Source organism: Thalassophryne amazonica, chromosome 21, assembly GCF_902500255.1.
Source record: "Thalassophryne amazonica chromosome 21, fThaAma1.1, whole genome shotgun sequence".
Lineage (NCBI taxonomy): Eukaryota > Metazoa > Chordata > Actinopteri > Batrachoidiformes > Batrachoididae > Thalassophryne > Thalassophryne amazonica.
In genome coordinates this window covers 12467089-12489150 of record NC_047123.1, presented here as the reverse complement: position 1 = coordinate 12489150, position 22062 = coordinate 12467089, and the positions used below count along the sequence as shown (strand labels likewise).

Sequence of the window (22062 nt, the reverse complement as noted above, 5' to 3'; positions counted from 1 at the left end):
TATTATTAGACGGCATTGCTTAAATTTTCATTGTTACGCAGATGATACCCAGCTTTATCTATCCATGAAGCCAGAGGACACACACCAATTAGCTAAACTGCAGGATTGTCTTACAGACATAAAGACATGGATGACCTCTAATTTTCTGCTTTTAAACTCAGATAAAACTGAAGTTATTGTACTTGGCCCCACAAATCTTAGAAACATGGTGTCTAACCAGATCCTTACCCTGGATGGCATTACCCTGACCTCTAGTAATACTGTGAGAAATCTTGGAGTCATTTTTGATCAGGATATGTCATTCAAAGCGCATATTAAACAAATATGTAGGACTGCTTTTTTGCATTTACGCAATATCTCTAAAATTAGAAAGGTCTTGTCTCAGAGTGATGCTGAAAAACTAATTCATGCATTTATTTCCTCTAGGCTGGACTATTGTAATTCATTATTATCAGCTTGTCCTAAAAGTTCCCTGAAAAGCCTTCAGTTAATGCTGCAGCTAGAGTACTAACGGGGACTAGAAGGAGAGAGCATATCTCACCCATATTGGCCTCTCTTCATTGGCTTCCTGTTAATTCTAGAATAGAATTTAAAATTCTTCTTCTTACTTATAAGGTTTTGAATAATCAGGTCCCATCTTATCTTAGGGACCTCATAGTACCATATCACCCCAATAGAGCGCTTCGCTCTCAGACTGCAGGCTTACTTGTAGTTCCTAGGGTTTGTAAGAGTGGAATGGGAGGCAGAGCCTTCAGCTTTCAGGCTCCTCTCCTGTGGAACCAGCTCCCAATTCAGATCAGGGAGACAGACACCCTCTCTACTTTTAAGATTAGGCTTAAAACTTTCCTTTTTGCTAAAGCTTATAGTTAGGGCTGGATCAGGAGACCCTGAACCATCCCTTAGTTATGCTGCTATAGACAGACTGCTGGGGGGTTCCCATGATGCACTGAGTGTTTCTTTCTATTTTTGCTCTGTATGCACCACTCTGCATTTAATCATTAGTGATTGATCTCTGCTCCCCTCCACAGCATGTCTTTTTCCTGGTTCTCTCCCTCAGCCCCAACCAGTCCCAGCAGAAGACTGCCCCTCCCTGAGCCTGGTTCTGCTGGAGGTTTCTTCCTGTTAAAAGGGAGTTTTTCCTTCCCACTGTCGCCAAGTGCTTGCTCACAGGGGGTCGTTTTGACCGTTGGGGTTTTTACGTAATTATTGTATGGCCTTGCCTTACAATATAAAGCACCTTGGGGCAACTGTTTGTTGTGATTTGGTGCTATATAAATAAAATTGATTGATTGATTGATATGATGACTTTTTCACCTTTTTTCAGCATCATTATATGCAAATATTGCCGTTTTGTGCTTGTCCCACACCTAGACTTTTGATCTTCAATGATAAAAATGAATGGTAAAGAAACGTTTTTTCTAATGTTTTAAAATATCTCTGAATAAAATATCAATAAAATAATCAAAACATAATTGGGGTATTCAATGTCATGCAACTGTTGTGATTTTTTTAAACAAAATGTAGTTGTCCCACACTATTGCCGTAATTTCCACCACAACACAGTAATGTCCCTTTAAACAGTTTGTATGAAAGATTGTTTGGGTAGTTTATATGGAGATAAACAGTGACATCAGAGCACATGTATATAGCGCCAAATCACAACAAACAGTTGCCCCAAGGCGCTTTATATTGTAAGGCAATGGTGTGGTGGAAATTACATTTACAAGGCCAATAGTGCCCATAGTTAAAGAATCACCCTTATATAGGCCAGAATTAAACTTTTGTGTGGATACAATTAATTATTTTGCCATAAGTACTGCTGAATTTGAATCAACAAAAAAATGTGTAATTTCCGACGATACTTGAACGCAGCGGCAGCAGAAGCTCCTGTGTGCGCTTATTATTTTTTATAAAATATAACAATATGAGTGTAGGAATGACAATCCAGCCCTTATATACATGTGGTAACAGGTAGATAATTCTAATGATTATTTAAAGAGCTGTTTTGGAAGGCAGAATTCACGTTGTGGATCAGCAGCAGCTCGTGAAAATAACCGCACGTCAATGAGCGGCATTCACACGTATTGATCAATTTACTGCTCTGATATAGTCAGTCATATTTACACTTATATTTATTCTCCCTTTTGACAGTTTTCTGCTATAAATAGCTTAGTAACGTGATACAGCAGTGACCACAGCACACCAGAGTTTTTTTTTTTATTGGAGCAAGACCGAGTGCCCAGCATGTGGTCAGACAGTGAGGATTCTGATGATGAAGGAGATGATCCCTCTTTTGTTCTGGATGAGGAGCCAGAGCAGGTGGACCCACCGACGTGCACACAGATCTCCACAGCTTCTGTTGGCAGTTTCTCCAGGACTCAGGCACTGAGCGCCGTCCCAGCGCCGAATCCTGGAACTCAGAGATGCAGACACACGCTGCTCCAGCAGTGGCTTCAGGCGCGTTTTGTTTAAAGCGTCAAGATCAACGTTTGCTTTGGTTTCATTTTGTTCCTCTTTCGTCCCTTTTGCGCTCTTGGTTTGCAGGCTGTTCAGTGATAAAGCTCTTTCACCCATTTTTCCTCAACGAATTGTGACTTTTTTACTTTTGTTCAGGAATCATCGTTTGCCGTGTGACGTCCCTGCTGCAATATTCGCACTGAGTGAAACTCTCGTATTTTATGTTGTAGACTACCAGGTTTAGCACTTTTAGCAGCTATCAGTACCCTGGTTTCTGAGGTCCCTTTAATGCATGTTTACTAAGGAAAATAAGCGGCTCATACCTTTTGTTGTCCATATCAAAGTAAATCATGACAAGAACCACTGCACAGTCCCCAAAAATATGACTTAATAAACACCCGAACTGAGGTTAACATGTTAGCTTAGCAGCTGACTGCTTCCGAAACAGCTACAGATAGGGGAGCATTCAGGCTTCTTTCTTCACACACTGAGCCACCCACACACCACCTCTTTATGACAGGTGGGTTTGGTTGGAGACAAATGCAAGGCTCACAGTCCCAGCTCTGTTTGCAAAAGGCTTTAATGAGAAGGCAAGCAATGGCCGGTACACAGGGAGGCGGCCCAAAAAGCACAGCAGAAGTACAAGGATCATCAGGCTAGACCTGGTCGGTAGATACGGGCAGGAGGTCAAGAACACACTGAAGCAGGCAAAACTGGAAAACACGAGAACAAGAGCTGGAATGATGGTACAAGGCGCAACAAACTGGCAAACAACCAACACCACCTGTGAACTAATAAAGCCCCAGGTGGCAATCAGCAGATTAATGACAGGTGTGCATAGTAAGACCCAGAAGTGGGGTGTGGCCAGAGAGAGAGAGAGAGAGTGAGAGAACCACAGACAGACCCCAGCAACAAAATCCCACAAGCACAGAAAAATAATACAAAAGCAAGAGGAGGAAAAAAAACAAACCAAAACTCCGCAACAGACCAGATAAACATCAGGCCCTGACATTTTATCCATTAATGAGTTCAGTTTCGGATCTCTGTAGAAAACCTATGGGTGACGTCACGCGGGCTTTGTCCAGTATATATACAGTCTGTGGTATCAACTTTGAGAATTTTGATTTGATCCCTTCTTTCTTCCCACACACAAAAGATACAATGAGATAAATGTGAATTGCTTGTAATTGTCACAAGAGTGAATATAAGATAAGATTGTGGATGATTTTGAGAGTCAGCAGGGGGCACTAGATAATTTTACCCTCAATTTGAACCCTGATATAATCTGACTTCAGGTACCTTAGGTATATAAGATTGTGAAAATTCTTTACAGTTTTTTTTTTCTCCCCAGTGTGTTCACCCCCCACCGAGCCAGAAAATGGGGGTTACCGCTGTCACCCGTCTCCTTGCCATCGTCTCTCCCACAAGACTGTCATTGAGTACTTCTGTGATGAGGGTTATACTCTGAAAGCAGACTACAAGTTCCTCACCTGTGAAAATGGCGAGTGGGATGCTCCCATGCAGATTAGCTGCCGGCTCAGTCATGGTCTGTCACTTTGGTTGTATTTGAGTACATATAATTTTTATGCAGGAATCTGGTCCATAGTGTTTGACTTCACCTGCTCATTTTCTCTAACTTCTGTCCCACAGACAAGGAGCCAAACTCTTCTCTTGGCATACCAGCACTCTCTATTGTGGCGTCCACTGCCAGTTCTGTGGCACTCATCCTGCTTTTAGTGGTACTGTTTGTTCTTATACAACCAAAACTCAAGTCTTTCCATCACAGCAGGTAAGTTAAACAGGTTAACATGCACATTACAGTATTCATAGCACTAAGATTAAAAACACTACATTTCACCATTGCTGTAATGGAAAGTGTTTTATTGTTGGCCCAAAATTTTATTAATTAAACTAGATGGTGCCTGCCCTTGTTACAGAGGGAGCCAGTCAGAATTCTGACTTGTCCATATCGGGCCTTTTTGACATCTTAAGTAAAGACTTACAGCATCTCACAATAGTAAATTTACAAAGTAAATAAACTAAATCATTTGTGACAGATCCAGATCACCACCAAGGTTTGCCCAACTATTCCTTTACCCAGGAACCATTCCTGTTTTCTTTTTTCATTAACCATATGTTGGGCAGCAACTTATCAACAGGTTATGCATGCATGGAGCATGTAGAGCAGGGAGCTTAGTGAGAAGTTGGCTAGCAATGTATGTCTGTGTAGGACTTACTTCTTTTGTGCAGAGCACACTTACATGTTGGTTAGGTGAATTCTGTCTGTCCATTTCTCCATCACACATGACGTGTGCCATTTTGTGGACACCGTATCTCCCAGTGTAGTTGTGCACAGATATGTGAATTTTGACCTTGGTCCCAGGATGACCTTGTTTCACGCCCATGGAATCAGAAAATATTAATAACACCTTTGTTGCTCTGCACAGTATAGTTCTTTGTCCAGTTTCATTGTCTGCAAAGACACAATAGATAAAGGGGACAGTCATATTTCCATGGATTTTATACTTTTTTATTACTTCAGCTGATAAAGGAGGGCCTTTAGCAGTTGAACCACTAAAAAGTATGAAATTTGATTATTAAATATGGATGTTTACTGTTCAACATCAGTGATGATGCAGCTAACATGCAGGTGTCATACAGAGGTTTGTAGTCGTGCTCATTCATGATTCAGATTTCATTTTTATTATACTTTGGATCATTTCTGTTAGCTTGACATGTAGTTTCTCATGACTTACATGGCTGTGTATTCAGTAGGGCTGCCACGACTAGTCGACTATTGGAACCGTCGACAACAAATTTAGTCAACGAGTCGTTTATTTTATTTAAGTCTTTGTTTTTCTCTCAGTTCATAGTTTTAGGCAGCGAGCCGTCCTGCTGTCATTTGGATGTTCAAATTTTGGGAAAGATGGCCTATTAAAGCAGTGGCCGTCTTGTTTAAAGACGTTTAAAATGCACAGTTTACCAATGGAGCTGTCGGAGTGTGTGTGTGTGTGCGTGCGCACGCGGAGTCAACTGGCTGCAGACTGCGAGCGAGGGAACCCAGTGCGCTGGAGACAGCGAGCAGAGAGAGAGGGAACATGTTAAAAAAAACAAACACAAAAAAAACACACACACAACAAAACCAAACCATGGAGCTGCCTTTACTTCTCTTACCACTTTCTCTACCTGTGCGGTTCTGATGGCATCGACCAGTTCATACCATGTGTGTACGTCGTATACTGAATTTATGAGATCATGAGATGAAATAAACCGTCAAATATCCTTAAAACATCCTGAAAAAATGAGAATACATAAATGAACTGAGCAAAAATTACGCATACACAGGTTAAAAACAAAACCCCGACGTGGAGAAGCTGATGTTCAGAGGCACAGATCACAAAAAGCAGGTGAGAACTCTGAACTTTAACAGCTGTTATTTTCCAAAGGTATGTATTTATTTAATCTTAAGCTTAATGTAGTGTTCAAGCACAAAACGTGACTAATGAGGAGAAAGAAAAATGACTTTTAAAAATGACTTCATCACACTAAAATGAACTGGAGTTAGAATAAAAATACAAGATGCTGATTTTTGTTATTTTTCAAAGTTATAAGCTGCAGCGATATGCTTTATTAATTTCAAAGTGAGTTACCTCTTATTTTATTCTGATTTATTTATACAAAAAATGTGGGGAGCCAAATCAGCCTGCATTGTTCTGTTCAGTTTATATCAAAGTTTTCCTTCACGTCTGTGTATTTTTTCTTTCTTTCTAAGAGTTTGGTGTTTACATTTGCTCCACAAAGTTTTAAAATACAATAAAATGTTCACACTTTTCTTTATAGCAGTTCTGTAATTTCAGAAATGCAACAGAAACAACCACAAATCAGAAAAAGTTGGGACTATATGTAAAATGAAGATGAAAATAAAAATGTTGCACTATTCCCAGTTTCTCCACTCACAGAAGCCAAATGTTCTTCCAGAGTTGTGTCTTGGTGGCTTCCCTCACTTGTCTCCTTCCAGCATGGACATTGAGTTTTTGAGAACTGCCTATCTGACACAGATTTACTATAAAGTACCACACTGTTTGTATTTCTGAATGATTGATGTAAATGAAGTCTAAGAAATAGTCACTAATTTGGAAATGTTCATGTTTTCATCCCCTGACGTTTCTCGGAAAATACTGCAGGCCTTAATTTAGGAAATTACATATGATCTGACTAGTTAACTAATCGCAAAAATAATCGTTGACTAGTCGACTATCAAAATAGTCGTTTGTGGCAGCCCTAGTATTCTTGTGAGTGAGTGACTTGTGAGTGATACATTGCCTGTACTACACAACTTTTCATGCAGAACGTATTTATTTCTCTATCCATTGTATATGTACGTATTTCTCTTGGGTGGCTTTAACCCACCCCAGCACACATTAAGGAGAGGCAGCATCAACCCTAGGCAAACCAATCACATATTTCAGTGTAACAAAAGTGTGAATATGTACATTTGCCATTTCACCACCACTCAGCAATGTTTGTGACACTCCCTAGAGCAGGGGTGGGCAACGAGGGCCGAGACACAGCAGGTTTTCCTTGCAACCAATCACCTCAGCAGGTGGGTTGCTGATGAGCCTCTCCCTTGAACATAAACACCTGGTTATCAATGAAATCACCTGCTGAGACACCTGAACATTAATGAAATCACCTGCTGAGACACCTGAACATTAATGAAATCACCTGCTGAGGTGATTGGTAGCAAGGAAAACCTGCAGCGCTTCTGCCCTTCATGGCACATGATTGCCCACCCCTGCCCTAGAGTGTACCAGTGGATGAAGAAAAGCTTAGGAGGAAAACCTTCAATATTTGGGAGAAAATATGAAAATCAGTCAGTCTTTCATTTTCTATGCCTGCTTACTCCAGTTAAGGGGCTGGAACCTATCCCAGCAGTCATAGGGCAAGAAATGGGGTACACCCTAGACAATTTTTGTTACCATTTGAACATTTATCATGTACACACTTGTTAATAGAACCAATCCAGTTAATATCTGTATGTTGTTGTCTCGAGTTTTAGTGAAGAATGTTCTCAATCTGTTTGAGGGCACTATGTTTTCACCCTGTCAGGACGTCCTTTTGAAAACTTTCTTTCCACACAATAACTAAAGAACACATTATCTGATAGGAACTCTTTCTTGTTGATGTATCAGAGGAGGGTAGAGGAAGCTTCCTTTTGAAAATGTGGGTTAATCCACCACATAATTGTAAAACAGAAATTGTTAATGATACAAATAGATCACACGCCATCTTCAAACCACCAATCTTTCATTATAGAGATAATTTCCAGACTTCATTATCACTTTTATGGTAAAACCGTACACCAACTTAATATACGAGTGTGAGCATATGGCACACTTTGCATTGCTCTTGTTTTGTTTGTTTTTTTAACAGTTAGCCAGTTTGCCTTTCACACCACATGCTTTAGCCAGAGTCCTTGAATGCTCTTTTCTATGGAAGAACACACTGTCTTTTTGTTTGGTGCTCTAAAGCCATAATGTAACGTCAGATTACATCGAATACACATTTAAACTGAGCATGCAAGGAAATCAAATTTATGAGTGAAGTAATTTAAAATACCATGGTTTAAATACCTTATATTAAATACACAAATAATACTTTCAGAAACATTTGATTTTTACTTGCAACATGACTGTGTGAGAAATCACCTCTGGTTTGTTTTTCCTTCTGTCTTTCATTTTTTTCCTGTATCTTGAACATATCAGGAGGGAGCAGGGAGTCATAGGCCAACCCAGCTCCATCATGGTGGAAGGGGTCCAAGTGACATTGCCTTCTTATGAAGAGGCTGTGTATGGAAGCAGTACTTCTGATTCTCCACCACCACAGACTCTATCAGCTCCTCCAGAGTCTCGAGTCCCAATCGTGCTGTCTGAGGGGCTCCCCCAGCGAGCTATGGCAGACCAAGACACCGCCACAGCCCGCCATAACAGAGACTTAGATTTGTGTCTCCAAACCACATCCTCTCAGCATCGCACAGAGACGGTGATGGTTCATCAGGCCCCCTCCTCGTCTTTAACGTCACTGACCAGAGAGCATCTTGAGGGCGCATGCGCAGTCCCTCTGCCTCTACGTAGAGACTCTGAAAGCAGTGACCAACACAGTCTGCTGTCTGTCACGTCTGTGGATGACTTTTCTGATGGTGAGTAGAACTGGTTTTGTTAAGACACTGATATACTTCAAAAGGATGAAGGAGAGCGACTGCGAGCCGCTACTGGTGCTGCTTGTAACGTAGACTTTCAGCTTTAATTCAAGGGGCTTAAATAAATAATACATATTACATAAATGTTGTATTAGTCATTTAGGAATTATAGCCCTTTTATACCCACAGTCCCTCCATCTAATAACTGAACAAACTAAATATTTGGTAAATGGACTGCCTTTTTTCCAAAGTGCTTTATAGTGATGCCTCACATTCACCCATTTTCATACACTCCCACACTGGACGTTGCTCAACAGCACACTGCAAATTAACCCCTTAACGCCTATTGTCACATATATGCTACAATATTTGACTCAAATATACAACATACCAAATTGACCAGTATGCCTGTTGTCGCAAATTTGCAACATACCATTATTATTATTATAACATTTTAACATACATTACCAAAATACCAAAATAACTATTTATTTTTTGTGCAAAAGTGTAATTAATAATCTCAACATTATGTACCATCTACTTAAAGGCAAAAACACACACAAAACATTTTTTTTATATACAGCTATATAAATTCAGGCCTTAAGGGGTTAAATATGGATTGTTGCTCATGCAAATTATTGCTTTTACAGCCAATTTGTTTTTAGATAAGTCAGAGAATGGATTCATGAACATATATATCTGTATCATATACATAGATGTCTTGAGCTTTATTTACATCAATACTGTATGGTACTGTACCATGAAGCTGTCTGGAGTAGACAGTTCTCTGATCATGAGGCTGTGACACCCATGACAGCTCTGAAGGAGATGCAGGCTTTTATGGGTGTGATTGGAGAAACTGAGGATAGTGCGACTGACGTTACACATGCTGCAGTTGGCAAATTAAATTTCCACGTTATGGTTACTAGATGTCCTGTATTGTACAAAGAGGGACTGGTCCTTTTATTAAAGAGGTTTTTAACATAAAATGAAGTCAGAGCATTTTTTAGAAGGGATGCTCCTGAGCCCAGTAAATGAATCTATTACTTTTGTTTTGTATTACACAGTTATTTATAGACACCTTGTCCCTGTGCAGTTCCAGTCTCAGGTCAGTCATTGGTTTTTGTGGAGAGAGTTCAGTTCTTTGTTTACAGGCTTGCTATTAGCCATAATGAACTCACGTTTTCAGCCTTTCATCAGTTTTATGTATTTCAGTATATTTGACTGTCCTGTAGGTGAACTCAGTTTTTTACATTACAGGCAGAAACATCAGAGACGTACAGCATAAACTACTGTAAAACATGAAATTAATACAGAACACAGCATGTGACAACTAGATGTCATTGGTACAAGTTCTCTTTGGAGCATCCCATAGGTACCACAGGAATTACTTTGGATCATCTCCCATAGCTGATGTTTTACTCTAAAAATCTCAAAACTCGCATTCTGTACTGTTTTATATTTGCTTACATATAAGTGTAACTAAAGGCAACGAGGAATATTTCACCTTTCCTTGGCTGCTTCTCTGGTGATCTGACCTGACTAATGCAGGCGGGCCAATACTTCCTGCACTGACAACATCCATATGACACACACCTATCATCTTATGTGAACATGAAACAGAAACAGTTCTTGGGTACTGCAGCAGTTTCATAAGCCTTCTCTGTTTCCTCTGCAGATATTCCCCTCTTGACAGAAGCATGAAGCCTGCCAGTCTCCTGTTGGCATCACAAGGAGAAACCCCCACTTCCAAATTATCGTACTGCTGACCAGGACTGACTGTAGCTGTCTACCTACCTACACTCAACAGGTAGCAAAGAAAAGTCTAGAAATGTTGCCGTTCCCGTCCAGCCTCCTCTGCCATTACAGCCTAAGCAGACAGACAGCAACCAATACTCAACTCAGAATGCTTCTAAGCATCATGGAGCTTCATTGGCTCTACTTCACTCTAGCAACCGGCTTAAGCCCAAAAAAACAGTGCTGTTAGCTCAGCATATATCATGTATATTCTGTTGTTGTTCTGTATGGTACTGTGCACAAGTTTTATGCACCTGTGCATTTTCAAGTGGGTCAAAAAAAAAAAAAAAAAATTAATTCAGAATGTCCAATTATTCCTATTCCAACAAAAATCAAATGTGCGATGTTTTCACCTTCCTTAAATAAAAACTCAATTATCATCGATCAGTTATTATAAAAACTCAATTTTCAGAAGGAATTTACAAACAAGTAGGGCTCTGTCTTCAATCAGCACTCCAAGTGTCCAAGCATCCACTGTGCTAACTCCACAGCATGGGGCACCTGTCACACTCTGGTTTAAAGGAAATGACAGGTGCCTCCCTCCGAGATTGAATTTAGGTTCACATTACAACAAACTCATGCCTGATGAATACAATAAATTACACACAGTATTTACATCCGTGCACTCAGTAGCTTGTTTTGCACCACTCTTCAAGATGGAGCCCCTGCAGTTTATTCCCAGTATCCTATATTTTTGCCAAACTGGTCGACCACTAAATAAATAACACTCAAATTGATGACAACTCTGAGAAAACAGAGTTGTCAGAGAATCAACACACACACACACACACACACAGAGTGCCTAAAACCTTTGAACAGTACTGTATATGACTTACAAATGCACAAGGCAGGTTGTGTACAGTAGGCTAGATGCATACTGTCTTACAATATGTCATTTCCATGAATACTTCAACATTGATAAGGTTATTGTTTCAATATCTACTACAGGACGATGAACCAAACACTGAACACGAGTTGAAAGTGCAGAATACAGACAAATTAGCTGAAGCATATTAGAATTACAGCACATTTTATGTCACCCCAACAGTTTTTAAAAGGACCAAGAGTTTTACTTGACATGGCAATGACAGGTTATTCATCTCCAGCTCCCCTGATCAGTACAAACTTTAGATTTTCATGGCGTATATAGTGATTTAGTTCATGTTTTAAGGTGGATGCCCTTTCTGACACAACTCCGGAACTACACAAAGGAAATTAATAATTTGCATTTTTTTTGGTTGTTGGAAGGAAAAGAAAACCCATACAGACTCAGGGTAACTCCACAAGATGAGGAACTGGGCTTTAAATCCATGAGCATCTTGATGTGAGTCAAGAGTGCTAACCTCTGCACCAACCAAACTCAGAAATAGAGTTTTTAATACCCAGTTGCAAATTCCTTGTAGTTGATTGCATTCAGTTTGAAATCCACAGACATGTTCTTGCTCTGACAAACTGCTGCTGCAGCTGTCATCAGTTCCTGCTTGTTCTTGATGCATTTTGCTTCTGTTTTCCGTCAGCAAATGCACGTTCAGTTGCATTCAGGCCAGGTATTTACCTTGAAGAGTCTTGTGATGCTTTCTCAGTGTATCTACGTGACTGTCCACCTGCACCATGAAGCAACTTCCAGTGAGTTTGGAAGCATTTGGATGAATGCGAACACATATTGCAGCTGTATAGAATTTATCTTGCTGCTTTTGTCAAGAGGCACAAAAAACTTTATTTTAATGAAACAGCACTGAACTCACCTTCAGTGTTTGCTTTGAATTCACATATGTTTAAATATTCATGGACCTGAGTGTACTTGTCTCCTCCAAGTTGCTCTGTATTAACATTGTTCACACAGGCCTTGTGGATAAATTGAGTAATGGTGACTGTCTGGAACTGCTGCTGAAGCATATATATATATTATATATATATATATATATATATTATATATATGATGTTCACGCCTGATGCTGTGGCATACAGAATCAGAATAGTCTTCCCGCTGTACTTGAAAAGTTGTGCTTTACAACTGAGTGTATGGCTGTTTTTGTGAATGCTGCATATTATTTTTTAGTTGTTGTTAAGAGAGCACAGTGGTTTCTTTTGAATGAAGCTTGAAGCCTCCTCCGTGTCTTTCCAGCAGCCTGTGTATTCATGTGGTATCTAACATATGGATGAGCAACATTGAAAACTACTTCATAAAAGCTAAAAGCATGGAGCAGCATTTCACATGCCATCATCACATCATGTCATTCATACATACACACACTTATATATACAGCAGGTAAAATAGTATGAAACACATCACAATTTTAGTCAGTGATTAAATTTCTAATGGTGCTTTTGACATGAAATGTTCACAAGATGCTTTTAACAACCCAAGTAATCCACACATGCACAGAAACCAAAATAAATAAGTACAGAAATTAGGCACTCAGTTGGAACTGAGCCAGCTGATATTAATTTGCACTGACAAGGGGCAGGACTGCTTTCTAATTACTGAGAGATTTCAGCTGGTGTCTTGGCTTTCCACACCTTTTTGCACCTCCCTTTGTTCAGGTGTTCAATATTACTTGTGTGATTTCACATTATTACACTAATTTATGGACATCTATGGTTTAATTTCTTTGTATGCGTGGGGTACTTGGATTGTTACTGACATTTGGTAAAAATTTCATATCAATAGCATCTTTAAAAATATATTTACTGAGGAAAAATATGGTGACATGTTCAATACTTATTTTACCTGACACTGTTTTTTGCACTGTGACACAGTGGTACTGTTTTGCAAAATTAAATGTTGCAGTGTATTAGCCCCTTAAAAATACGGGGACAATTATTATGAGCAAGAAAATGCATATCATTGACCAAATTATTTAGTTTAACCCCCCTGTACATACCCCCTGCAGTCCCAACCCCCCAGATATTGCATTTTTTCACTCAAAATGGCAATGACAAAGAGCCTGTAAACTGATAAAGTAAGCAATTTTAGTAGCATTTTCCCTTATCACACACAAAAATAATATTACAGGAACATTGTAAATATTGTGAGGTTTGAATAACGTGAGCATTTATGTCCATAATCGTAGGGGTTGGTGTTAGCACAAATAATTTGAAATTTCCCCTTAAATATATGGAGACAGTTATTATTAGGGATGCACCGATGCTGATACCAGTATCGGGTTTCGGCCCGATCCTGTGTTTATTTACTCATACTTGTAATCATAAAACGTCTCTGATATTCTGAGACCCGATACCCCTTTACAGCAGCGTGATGTCAACCTCTTAATTTTCATGCTCACGCTCCAAAATTCCTGGAATATAAGCTGCTACTTTTTTCATACGTTTTGATCACTGCAGCTTAAACAATGATGTGAGTAAATTACGTATTTTACAGGCTTTCATGTAATTTACTCATAAGTCAAAATATGGCCGTCAATGCTGTCCACTGATTGGCTGAAAGCTGCTGTCCACATGCACAAGTCCACAAGTAAATTCACAAACACAGTAAATAAAAGTCTTACCTGTTTGTTTCAGTGGAATTCATCATCATATGATCTTGAAGAAAAATAATCCACATAAAGCCTCCTGAGTTTGGAAAATAACATCTGAAAATACTTTAATTCCTTGTGTGACTGAAAAAATTTCCTCTGTGACTTTGGCACTTTGCTTCCTCAGTCAGAACTCAGATCATGATTTCGGCGGCGGAGATTGTCCATCAGGTTGGTGGGTTTCAGCCCTTAGTGTGGGTGTTTAGGCCGATAGGAGACCGGCTTGGTCTGCTACAGGTGTAATCCATTTGCGGAATGTCTGTGGCACTGTGTTCTGACCCTCTGCTCGCCTCCACAACCCGCAGTTTTGGTCAGGATTAGAGTCGCTGCTCCTTGTTAATGGCTCAGTTACCACAGGCTTCAGGCGATTCTGTCTGAACGGGAGGAAATTATCCCATGATCCACAAATGAAAAATAAAATAATGTTAAAATTACTTCATTTTGCCTCAGCTTGTCGCGGAGTTGCCGCGCAACACATTGTGTGCGTGTGCTGCTCATCAATATTTCATGTTCCACATTTGGGGAAAAAAAAACATTCACGGTTTGTGTATGTTACCGGTACGTATTTCATTTAAAGTTTAAAAAATAGTGTGGAGAGTTTCACATTGTAGATAAAAGGAGCTGATAACACAGAGAAGCTTCTTTTCATCAAAATAAATCTGCCCCTCACATTTTCAAAAGGCTTTTAGTCCTCACAGACATAAATAGTTATTGATGCAAAGTTTCAGTTCAGTTCCTGGTGTCATATTTTGTAGTCCACAGGTTACATTTCAGTGAGATGTCTGTCAGTGTCATGGTTTGTTAAGAAACACACAATTAATGTCAAAGGACAATTTGTTGTAGTCAAAAAGTGAACTTACATGATTTAAGTGAAATGTTTGTAAATAAAAACAAAGCTAATGATATTGGTAGCATTTACAGTCAAAAAGTAAGGAACAACTGCTAAATAAAACATGTTTTCAAAGTCATCATAAAACTGTAATGGTATCATTAAATATTCGTATCGGTACTTGGTATCGACGAGTACCCAAATGTATGTACTCATACTTGTAAAAGGTGGTATCGGTACATAATATTGCTTTTGTGTGTGATGAAGGAAAATGCTGCTAAAATAGCTTTATGTATCGGTTTACAAGCTCTTTGTCATTGCCAGGCAGCATTCTTGTGTATGTCTTGGGGCTTTTGACTTCAGGGGGCATATGCACAGGGGGTTAGACTAGATCATTTGGTCAATGATTTGCATTTTCTTGTTCATAATAACAGTCTCCATATTTTTAAGGGGCTATTTAAAAATATTTGCACTGACACCAGCCCCTACTAGGGAGGAGTTCCAGGCACATCCATCTGGGATATACACACATATACATATATATATACGGTATATAAAAATTTCAAAAATTATCTTCCTTAGATTCAAACTGAAAGTAAATCTCTACAAGTTGATATAAATTAATTAATAATACAAAAGCCAAGATGATGGGTTGTATAAGTAATCAGCCCCTTTGGTATAATACCTGTAAATAATCAGTTTAATTGCTAGTTTTCTTCAGACAAGTAAGGGGATGGATACATGAACATTTCCAAGTCACTGAATATGTCTTGGACTTTATTTATATCAGTTATGACGAAATACAAACAGTTTGGCACTCTGTGGTAAATCTGTGTGGAGGAGACAGTTCTGAAAAACTGAGTGACTGTGCAAGAAGGAGAAAAGTGAGGAAAGCCACCAAGACACCCAGACGTTATAGGCTTATATGGCTGTAATTGGAGAAATTGTGCACAGTGCATGTTTTGCATTTTGTATCTCCAGTTATACAGCTTCATGATGAAGTGGTGCAGAGGAGGATTTTCTTTCACCATAACATCAGATCTAGGCTTACATATCAGATGTACCTTCTGGCAAATTGTAGCTGAAGTTTCAGGTCTTCTTTTTAACAAAATCCTTCTCTACACCGCTTCATCATGAAGCTGTATAACTAGGGATACAAAATGCAAAAGATGCACTATACACAATTTCTCCATTCACAGCCACAGAAGCCTGTAACTTCTTCTGGGTTGTCTGGATGTCTTGGTGGCTTTCCTCACTCTTGTCCTTCTTGCACAGTCACTCAGTTTTGAGAACTGTCTCCTCCACACAGATTTACCACAGAGTGCCAAATCGTTTGTATTTCTTCATAACTGATGTAAATAAAGTTCAAGACATATTCAGTGACTTGGAAATGTTCATGTATCCATCCCCTGACTTGCCTGAAGAAAACTGGCAATTAAACTGATTATTTACAGGTATTATACCAAAGGGCTGATTACTTAAGCAACCCATCATCTTGGCTTTTATATTATTAATTAATTTAATTTTTGAAATTTTTATATTGAGAAGCCTGATTTACTTTTTGTCTTTGAAATGCCATAAACAAATTATATATATATATAGTAAAAGTAAGTCCCTTCGGCTGCTCCCTTGTTTGCACTCGGGGTCGCCACATCAAATCCAAGGTGGATCTGCATGTTGATTTGGCACAGGTTATATATATATATATATATATATATATATATATCCAAGTAATATTCCCACTAAGTCTGAAGGAAATCCATCCAACAGTTTTTGAGTAATCTTGTCTACAGACACACATGCTCGCCATTTGAAAACAATACACTGCTATCACAGCTTTGCCAACACACAGGGTAATAAATGCTAACATCTTGTAAGTGTCCAAATATAGGGGTACCAGGGGCACCAGATCAATTCAAAAAATCAAGTCGGTTTTGCTTATGTAATATACCACAAACCTGTCTGCTGTCTGGACATGTCTGGGTGTGTTGCAGGTAATCAGCTTATTATCACCTGCATGATGGAAATTGAGTTACATTTTGCTTGAAATTAGCTTGCTTGCTAGTTTCTTTAATTTCCAAATCCTAGGTGGTCACCAAGACCACCACTGCTTGTGGTGACCACCACGACTCAGTGCCAACAGTGATGCTGCTTTATACACATGCGAGTGTATAATGCAGCATCACTGTTGGCCTTAAGTCAGGTAACAATGTGTATTATTCATTTACTGTCGTCTCAAAGTACAACATTTATCATTGATCTGGATGGCTCAAAGTACAAGTCTCTGTGAAAGAATTGCTTTGCATCTACCTTCGTACTGAACTGATCATCTAAGCTTTTATGCATTTTTGACACTGCTGCACCTGAACGCAGTGAAAGAAAGTTTTGTTACATTGCCTCATATATTTGCACCTTTCTATTACATCAAGTGCTAATTTCAAAGGAAATTATAGTTTACCTTGCCCGGTGTAACAGTATATCTTCCCCCTGGATATCTTCGGGGGTGGGGGGGAGTTGTCCTAGTTGTCCCCCCCCCCCCCGGATATCTTCCTACCCCACTTCTGACCCCCCCTTTTTTTTTGTGTAAATTCTCGTAATTCACATCTATAATTTCTTCCCTGTTCATGTATTATTTGACGTCCCCACGTATGATTGGGTAGAGGTATCCAGATCACAATATCTTACCCCCCACCCCATCATGGACAGATGTTCTGTCATATTTCAGGTTGTCAGTCAGGTCCATATATTTGTAGAGTATATTTGGAAGTATATTTAAAGATACTTCAGAATAGGAAATAATACTATGGTAGATAGTTATAGCTATACGAGGTCTCTTAGATAATAAACCGACCCTTTTATATATTTTTTTTAACTATATGGATTTGAATGACATGCGATTACACCAATCATGCTTGAACCCTCGTGCGCATGCGTGAGTTTTTTCACGCGTGTCGGTGACGTCATTTCCCTGTGGGCAGGCCTTGAGTGAGATGTGGTCCCGCCCTCTCGGCTGAATTCCTTTGTTTCACACGCTGCTCGAGACGGCGCGCGTTGCTTTATCAAAATTTTTTCTGGACCTGTGAGGAATATCCGAGTGGACACTATTCGAGAAATTAAGCTGGTTTTCTGTGAAAAGTTTAACGGCTGATGAGAGATTATGGGGTGTTTCTGTCGGTGTAAGGACTTCCCACGGAGCGGGACGTCCTGCAGCACTTCCAGGCGCTGTCGTCGGCCTGTTTCGAGCTGAAAACATCCTAATTTAAGGCTTAATTCACCCAGGACATCGTGAGAGAACAGAGAAGATTCAGAAGAGGCCGGCATGAGGAATTTATGCGGACATTCCACTGTTTAAGGACATTTTTTTAATGAAAGACGTACGCGCAAATTCGCCGAGTCGTTTCCGTGACGACTCGGCAAATCTGTGTGCGCCGCGACAGGAAAAACACCTCCGTGTTGAAAACCATTTGTAGAATTCAGGCGGCTTTTAATGGCTTTCAACAAGTGAGTAACTGAGAAATTGTTTAACACCTTGGGCATGTTCCAACTTGCCCGTTAAGATTTCCAACGGAGGTGTTTTTCCTGCCGCGACCCCCCGCGGTCGGGTCCAGTCCGACATGCGACTCTGCCCGCACGTTCTTTCATTACAAAATGACCGTTAACAATGGAATGTCCGAATAAACTCCTCATGCCGACTTCTTCTGAAAGTTCTCTGTTCTCTGATGACTTACTGCGTCAACAGAGCCTGAAATGTGGAAGGTTTCAACTTGAAACGGCGAGACGCTGCCGCCTCGAAGCGCAGATCGCCGTCAGGCGCCGTGGACCGTCCTTAAAGCGACACTACCAGACCAAAATCTCTCATCAGCCGTTAAAATTTTTACCGAAAACCAGCTGAATTTATTGAATGGTGTCCACTCAGTTGTGCCTTACAGTTTTGAAAAAATTTTTATCAAACAAAGCAACAGTCTCTGAGCCATTCCTAAACAATGAAAAAAATCGACGAGCGGGTGGACGACTCCTCACTCAAAGACTGCCCACAGGCGAATGACGTAACCGACAGGCGTGAAAAAACTCTCGCATGCCCACGAGGGTTCAAGCATGTCTGATGTAATCACACGTGATTCAAATCCATATGGTTTTGAAAAATAATAAGGTCGGATACTTTTCTAATAGACCTCGTATACAGAAAGATACCAATATCGTTCATAGTCAGGCAAACTGTGCTTCATCTAGGACCATAAAACATCCATGAAATATCGAGTTTAAAGGTTGCTCTGTCCTGATTGGGCCTTATCAAGGTTTGGGTAAGCTTTAATCAGTGCTGCCCTGTAGGACTGTTGCCTTTCAGGGGTGGGGGGAAGATATCCTTAGGGGGAGATACAGTGGTCCCTCGCTATAACGCGGTTCACCTTTCGCAGCCTCGCAGTTTCGCGGATTTTTTTGTGCAATTTTGCATGCTTTTTTTTTTTTTTTTTTTAAACAGCTCATTGTGTTGTGCGTCCTTATCAGGCGGGCCGGTCGCGGCACCGGTCGGCATCACCGCGATTGCTCTCACTGCCTCCAAGGCGCTTACTGAGACTGCGGACTCGGTAAATGCAGCAGCGGGCCACTCACACCGCCCTCCTGTCTGCTGTGCGGAGCTGAGCCAATTCTGGCGTATAAAGTGTGTAGTGAGGGGTTTTACAGCCTTAAAACATATATAATAATTGCAAAAAATAGCGCTGACTACTTTGCAGATTTCGCTTATCGCGGGTTATTTTTAGAACGTAACTCCCGCGATAAACGAGGGACCACTGTATACTGTTACACCGGATTTCATGCGACTTAGAAACACTGGCGGTTGATCTGGTCACCCTGGAAACAGCGTCTGTGATTGATCTGGACTCCTGACAAATACTTTGCAAATCATTATGGTTGGAAAATATGAATTTTTGGTCTCCTTTTGTCCTTTAGTATCAATGGCCATGTGATTCATGCAAACACAGAATGTTGCCTTAGAATTTTGCATTTCCCTTTTTTTGTGTATACTTATAAACCTCAGCATTGACTGCTTCACAATATTGCAATGTATTCTGTTCTCCCAATGGCCTTATCAAGTTTTTTTCCCTCTCTATCTTTCCTTTCTATGCATAAAACTGTCTTATGTATTTATGAGTGTATTGAGGCGACTTTTGTTGTGGACACAGCTAAATGATCTATGTCCCTGGTTTGTCCAGTTACTGTAATGAAAATGATGGCCCAGTAAACAGCTGTTTATTCCTTTACTTTTGATACACAGCATTAAAAAACTTTGAGATTCAAATAAATGAATATATATAATAGCATTGCAATCTGGAGCACTGTTGTGCAGTGTTGTTTCCCTCAAATTAACTAGTACAAATGTTGATTTTTACTTTCAGTGCTTTCAGCTTTTGTTTTCCTCTGTACATCTGCAGTGGGTGTGAAGATACTTATTTAATATTTGTATAAAATTAATTTAATTTTACAGTGTGTATATAACTTTCTAAATAAAACTTTCTTTTGAATGTGGAAGATTGTGTCATTTATTCAAGCCTTTGATTGCTTTTGTCCTCTGTTGTATTGTGTATTTTCAAGTGAAATATTTATCAAACTGGCAAATATAACACCATATTCTGAGACAAGATACCTGAGATGAGACTTTTTTTTTATCTCTTAACTTGTGTAAATATCTGTGGCAGGTTAATTATTTTAAAAAAGTCAATACTATAATTCTCGAAGGCCCAAATCTGTGTGTTTTATGTTAGTTTGTACGGCGATAAACTTAAAAAAAAAAATTGAGATTGTCATTTTTTTCAGCCAACATAGAAAACTGTAACTAAGCACATTTTAAATCATGTTGTTCACAATGTAGGCACTCGGCTCCTGCTAACATTAGCCTGTTAGCATTGCATAATGAGTTGTTAGCAAGTTTTCATGCTAATGTTAGCATTGCATTATGTGATACCCATTAGCATTGCGTTGGGAGCTTCCCACTAGCCCAAGGGTCTACTAGTCCTGGTATTAAGGACAGCATGTTGAAGTTTTTCCATTTATGGTAGGCTGTATGATGCACAAAAGTAGGCTAAGTAATATTACAAAAGTGTGACAATAAAAAAACCCATTTAATTAACATGAATTAGCATTATTTGTTGATTTTCAATTCAACAGCTTTATAGGCAACAGTACAATTAGAGGTGATTAATGGTGTATGTCAACAGAATCATGTTTTATTTTTGTAAATTGAACAAAACAATCTGGTTTGATGAGTATTTGAAAGCATTACATTTATTTATGAACTTTTAAATTGGTTTGGGGTTATAATATACACCATCAAATAATAAAGAGGATAGGACCAGTCACAGAGGTTAATATGAGTGGACCCTAGGACCAGTGGACCCTCCCCCATTGCATTATGTGATGGCAGTGAGTCTTCATGCTGACATTAGCCTGTTAGGATCTCGTTATGTGATGCCCATTAGCATTGCGTTATATGACAGCCGTTAGCATTGTGTTAATGTAATGACAGCGAGTTTTCATGGTAACATAAGCCCATAGCATTGCGTTATTTGATGCTAGCAACTTTTCAAGACACATGAAGAATTAACTCCATTATGAGTCACTGCTTTAAGGTGCTCCCCTCACTCAGATCCTCAGTGACCACAACTGCATATTTTTAAAGCACTTTGTAACGGAGCCATCAGCTCCTGCTAAAGTAGATTGCACATAATGCTAAGCTAGCACCAAGCCAATATACAACATAGCAGACTAACTCTACTCAAATACTGCTGCAACACAATGGCAGCAATTATAAACTGCAACTGCATTAAATATATATAATTTAGGAGGACTCGAACATTTTTCTCAGTATTTTCCATGCAACTGCTCCAAAGAAAGACAAATGATTCAGCCAAGGTTCACTAGGTCTTAGTAGAGTGCGTTTATTAGAGAGAGTGGCGACATGACGAGTTGAAAAAAATCAATCACGTGACTCATGGTGCCATCTTAGGACAAAAATAGCGTTCACTGTTAATGTATCTCCATGTAAATCCAGCTAGTTTATTTATTCACTGAAAAATGACGGGTTGCTGTGCATTTGGATGCACAAACAGACACAACAAGGGCTTCAAGATGTACAGATTCAATTCAGATCCGAACAGATGAAAAATTTGGGAAAATAAAGTCAGCCGTGTGGGATGGAAGCCGACATCATCATCAAAGCTTTGCAAGGTAAATTTATTGTTCAGTCC

The 22062-nt window shown here is 39.5% G+C and overlaps 1 protein-coding gene across 1 annotated transcript in view; it reads left to right on the top strand.

The window, feature by feature from the left end:
* Positions 1-10730, top strand: part of susd6 (sushi domain containing 6) — a 54542-nt gene extending 43812 nt beyond the window's left edge. Inside the window, exons 4-7 of the mRNA XM_034161866.1 lie at positions 3809-4003; positions 4108-4246; positions 8223-8656; positions 10335-10730. Coding sequence (XP_034017757.1) covers positions 3809-4003; positions 4108-4246; positions 8223-8656; positions 10335-10360 — 794 coding nt within the window. The 3' untranslated portion in view covers positions 10361-10730. The remainder of the gene's footprint in view (positions 1-3808; positions 4004-4107; positions 4247-8222; positions 8657-10334) is intronic.
* Positions 10731-22062: the final 11332 nt, after the last annotated feature.